This window comes from Coturnix japonica, chromosome 3 (genome assembly GCF_054131305.1).
Source record: "Coturnix japonica strain WE chromosome 3, WE-NBRP24, whole genome shotgun sequence".
NCBI classification, from domain to species: domain Eukaryota; kingdom Metazoa; phylum Chordata; class Aves; order Galliformes; family Phasianidae; genus Coturnix; species Coturnix japonica.
The window spans coordinates 99,427,260-99,432,053 of record NC_140665.1 but is presented as its reverse complement, the minus strand read 5'-3'; the positions used below and the strand labels follow the sequence as shown (position 1 = coordinate 99,432,053).

The window sequence follows — 4,794 nt, the reverse complement described above, 5'->3', positions numbered from 1 at the left end:
TTCCTCTTACAGAAAGAGTTGATTAAAAGGAAAAAGAAGAAAGAAGAAAAAACACATAAAAAAATGCCAGCGTGGAGACATTTCACCCACAGAAGGTTGGGTGAGGGCAGGGTATGGGGGTCGTTGGGGTGCAGGCAGTGGGAGTAGGTGACGTTCACAATGGGTGCTGGGGTTGAGTTCTCCCTGTTGCCTGGTGACGGTGTTTGTGAGCCAACTGAGGTGGAGACAGAACGGAACGGGACAGTTTCAGGTTGGGTTGAGGTAACGACAGCTCAGGGACACTCTGCAATCAGGATTCTGCTGGAGCTGGGTAAGGGCTGAGCATGGTCACCTTGCACCCTGCACCCTACATAGGTCCTGTACATGGACCCAAAACACCCCTCACCCCTGCGAGCACCACTGAGCTCCTGCTCATTCTCGCTTGTAGGCAGAGCTGTGGTTGTAGGATACATATCTATAGAAATAATTCTCCTCTGCTCATTTGAGAGCATCATTTTGAGGCATCCCACTGACAGCTCGCTGCTCGTTTGTGTCTGAAGGGCTCTCAGTGCTTTCACCCCTGGAGCTGATTTGCTGCCAAATCTCTCCCATTCCTTTCCATCCAGCTGCTCTGGTAAACAGCAAATTGTGGCCAGATAAAAGCAAGGAAAAGGTGCAGCAGTGGGAACAGACAGGGCACCTAACTGAGATATATGTATTAATGACCTCTCCTTTTGAAAATGATCAGCTTTGTGCTTCAATGAGCAAAGCCCTGGTGCAGAACCTCGCTCAGATACTATCAAGGGGTTCAGTGTGCACCGTGCAAATCAATGCTTCTGGTTCCAGATGCACCGTGAGGGCTGGGTAGGAGCAGTCCCTCTGCAGCATGGTGGATCTGTCAGCAGCATTGCCTTACCCAAGGAAACCTTAAAATGCAAACTGTGATGCTGAATAGGGGGAAATGAAAACTAACCCCACGTTTCCCTTGCAGTTATTGCAGAGCACATCCCGAGCGCAGCACTTTTCCTCTAAGAAACCCCACCATGATGAGGCCGCAGAGTCCCCAGACCTCAAGGAAGTACTCAGGAGAGCTGCATAGACACTACACCTCCACACACACCCCTCTGAGCCTGGAAAAACAGCGGTCCCTGGAGCTGAACAAGTTTTACGAGGTGGGGATGGGATGGAGACAGTGATGCCTCCTCTGCTGCCTTTCCCCAAATCACTGTATCCATGGGATCTTGCTGAGGGGCTTGAGCTCAATGGATGCAGTGTGCTGAGCAGCATCCTGCAGGCAGTGGCTGTGCAGGGCTGGGAAAGGCTGCTGGCCCAATCCTCTTTGCCTTTCACTGCAGCTGGCCCAGAAGCAACGCAAGTTTTACCAGGACAAGACTGGGACACTTCACCCCATTCCCTACTTCTTGCTGCCTAAGGAGGAAGAGGAGAAATATCCACACCCACTGGACCTGTGAGTACACAGCAGGCACTCCTTCCCCATCCCATCCCATCCCGTCCCATCCCATCCCATCCCATCCCATCCCATCCCATCCCCTCCAGTCCCATCCCCTCCAGTCCCACCACATCCCATCCCATCCTATCCCATCCCATCCCATCCCATCCCATCCCATCCCATCCCATCCCATCCCATCCCATCCCATCCCATCCCATCCCATCCCATCCCATCCCATCCCATCCCACCACATCCCATCCCATCCCACCACATCCCATCCCATCCCATCCCATCCCATCCCATCCCATCCCATCCCATCCCATCCCATTCCATCCCATCCCATCCTGTCTTATCCCCCAGCCAGCTGGGCAGTGCCAGGCTTTGGGGTCTCTGTCCAACTGAGAATTACCAGTACATTCTAAAAGCAAACATCCTCCTGGCTGTACATTTGAAATCCTGCGTGTTAGCTTATTCCATTAGCCCTCACAGGAGCTGCTGTACTGGAGCAGCAATCCTGTCCCATCTCCTCACTCATATCAACCCAAGACAGAGCGCTCTGTTATCCTACCATGGGGATGCACAGCAGCAAACGCAAGGAGCCCCTTTGGCTGCGGGGCTGGGAGTATCCCCATGGCAGGGTGGGGGGCACCAGCACGGGCAGCAGAAACGCTCGGGGGCCCTCTAGTGCCCAGCCGGGGCTGGGAGAGCTCCCTTACCCCGGATCTACATTCATGCCCTCACTGTCGGACCGTTCAGGTGGTCACGAATTGCCACTGCAATGAAGTTTAACGTTTGGAGCTGATGGAAGCTGCTAAAAGCAGCGGGACCCCTCCTATAGGTCAGGCTGCACAGAGCCCCATTTACAGCCTTGGTCACCTCCAGAGATGGGGCACCCACGGCTTCTCTGGGTCCTGTGTTGGCACCTTACCACCTTCATACATAATTCCTTCCTTATATCTGTCCCCCAGGCCTGAACCCAGTGCAAAGACACGATGGCACTTAGAGCGTGTGTCCCCAGAGAACCTGCACACCTACCAGACATTCCCATCAGGCAAGAGGGTCACTGCTGAGGAGAGAGTGGTCCGCGACAGCTTCTTTGAGTACAGGGGATAAGCGACAGCATCCTTTAGTAGAAAGCTGGTTTCCCAGCTGGGGAGGGTGTGATGGTTAATAAAGCTGAGATAAAGGAGAGGGAATTGAGTGCTGGTGTGTGTCTGTGCATGGGCCCCCCAAGGGAAGGGGCTGGTTGTTCATCAGGGTTGAGTATGGGCAAGGGATGGGTCCAGTTGAGTCCTCATAGGTCCAAAAGGGCTTTTATGGGGTTTTTAAAGCTGATTTTTAAAGCTACAGGGGAAATAAAAGGAAGGAAGACATGCTTGGGAATATTCCACTTAGTTTGAATATGGGGGAGAGGTGCTTTTCCAGTAGGAAGGGCTCTGGGAGGGCTCCTGTAGAGCACATTCATCCATCCCAAATCAAGGACTGTTCCCAGTGTTCACTCTGTAGCAGGACAGCCTGCCCGGGAGGGAAATGAATGCTCCCCTGGGGGTGATGTCTGCTCACTCCGGAGCCCAGAAATGGCTTTTAGTGCCTTGTTATTGATTTCTTCTCCACTCGCTGACATCTGAAGTGAAATAACCCTTTTACCCTCATCTGATCATCACTCCCCCCCCGCCAGCACATTTCATCCTATCAGGGCAAGCTGATGGGGACCCACACCTGCAGCACTTCTGAGTGTATGGTTAACGCATTGAGAAAAGTTCTCATGTATTTTAGTGCATCTCCAGGTGGAATTTGCTCCCTGGAGGGACTTTGCAGACTAATCCTGAACTGGCAGATGAGGAGTCCTGGGAGGGTCTCACTGGATGCTTTATAGAAAGGATCTCCGATGAATGGTTTGAGACCCATAACGTAGGCTGTGTGGGGATCAGAAGATCCCACAGCCAGCTCAGAGATTGTTTGGTACACCAGATGAGGACCATTTTTACCCTCTTATTGCTTTTTATGGACCCTCTGCACCTCATTGCTGTCAACCTGAGCCCTTCAGCATCACCCCTGGTGACACTGCAGTTCTGTAACCCATCCTTGAGACACCAGAGCAAGGAAATCTCTCTTTTTCCTTCACTCTGGCCAAAATATCCAAGACAGATTCATCCACACAAACACCCTCCAAGCATTTGGGTATGCTTTGCCATGGGATGCAGAGGCCCCAGCCAGCATATCCTCAGATGCAAAGCTATGGGATGCAGAGGGCTCAGGGCAGCCTTAGTGCATGGCAGGGAAAGGGGGGGCTGAATACACCAGGGAAAGGAAGAACAGCCCCGAGGGTGTCCAGTGGAGAAGGTAGTGAAGCATAGAACAGCAGAGAGCTGGTGGGTGCCTCGCCCATGGAAACAGCCAAGGTCAGGCTGAATGGGGTTCTGATAACACGGTGGAGCTGTGGGTGTCTCTGTTCATTGCAGGCGAGTTGGATGTGGTGGATTTGAAGGGTCCCTTCCAGCTTAAATCACTCTATGACTCCATGTGTTTTCAGCACACCTGAACCCCTCCAAGGATACCCACGGCCCTCTCAACTTTATTTTAAAGGGAAGTAGCAAAAAGGGGAGGGGTCTTCCACCTCGAAAATGGGTAGGAGAAGGAGGGGGAGCCGAGTGCTGCAGCCTGCTGGGGCTTTCCTCCGTTAGAGGGCAGCGCAGCCCCGCAGGATACGGGCATAGAGATGCGATCCCGGTCCTGGTCCTGATCCTCAGCACCAAAGCCGGGGGCTGTATGAGATCCCCCAGCAGGAGCCCCCACCGCTCTCTGCTCCCTGTGCCAGGGCTCCAGCACCCACCCAGCACTGCAGTGCTGCTGATGGGCAGCTCCTGGGCTCCAGGCTGTGCCCCAGGGCACCGCAGAGCAGAGCTCCCTTCTCTTGCACCTCCTGTAAGGATTTATAGCTGTGGGGGGATCCCCCTGAGCCTCCCCTGCTCAAGGCTGGGCAGCCCCAGCTCTCTCATCTCTCCTTCCCCACGTCCTGTGTTCAGCTCTCCCCACTGGGTGGCTGTGTGCTTTGTGCAGGTGCTGCACTTCATATGGGACCTACATCTGAGCATCCCTCCTGTCCAAACTCCACTCCCAGCACAGGGTCAAGGTGAATGGAAAGGGGTCAAACGTCCCCTGCAGTGCTTTCTGCCTCAGTAGCACAGCCAGGAAGGGACAGGCTTACTTCTAGCAGGGGAAAGTGCTGATGTCTGCAAGAGCTGCCTGCATTCTCCAGCTGCTTTTGCAGCTGCTCTCAGCAGTCGGAGCTGGCAGGGTTTGCTTGGGGAGAAGGGATAGCTGCAAAGTGCTTGGGGACAGGTGATAGAAGGAGCCTGGGGCTT

At 53.9% G+C, this 4,794-nt stretch overlaps 1 protein-coding gene across 1 annotated transcript; it reads left to right on the top strand.

Moving 5' to 3' along the window:
• Positions 1-205: 205 nt before the first annotated feature.
• Positions 206-2,625, top strand: CIMIP2C (ciliary microtubule inner protein 2C). Its single transcript, XM_015859650.3, has 4 exons — positions 206-310; positions 971-1,151; positions 1,335-1,447; positions 2,398-2,625. Exons 2-4 carry the CDS (start codon positions 1,023-1,025, stop codon positions 2,540-2,542), a joined length of 387 nt encoding a protein of 128 aa, XP_015715136.2. The 5' UTR covers positions 206-310; positions 971-1,022; the 3' UTR covers positions 2,543-2,625.
• Positions 2,626-4,794: the final 2,169 nt, after the last annotated feature.

Bases quoted from the DNA above. Each gene is read 5' to 3' on its own strand.
- CIMIP2C (XM_015859650.3), top strand. From the start codon at position 1,023: ATGATGAGGCCGCAGAGTCCCCAGACCTCAAGGAAGTACTCAGGAGAG. The intron at 1,152-1,334 runs GTGGGGATGGGA...CTTTCACTGCAG, and splicing joins AGCTGAACAAGTTTTACGAG to CTGGCCCAGAAGCAACGCAA. The intron at 1,448-2,397 runs GTGAGTACACAG...TCTGTCCCCCAG, and splicing joins TATCCACACCCACTGGACCT to GCCTGAACCCAGTGCAAAGA.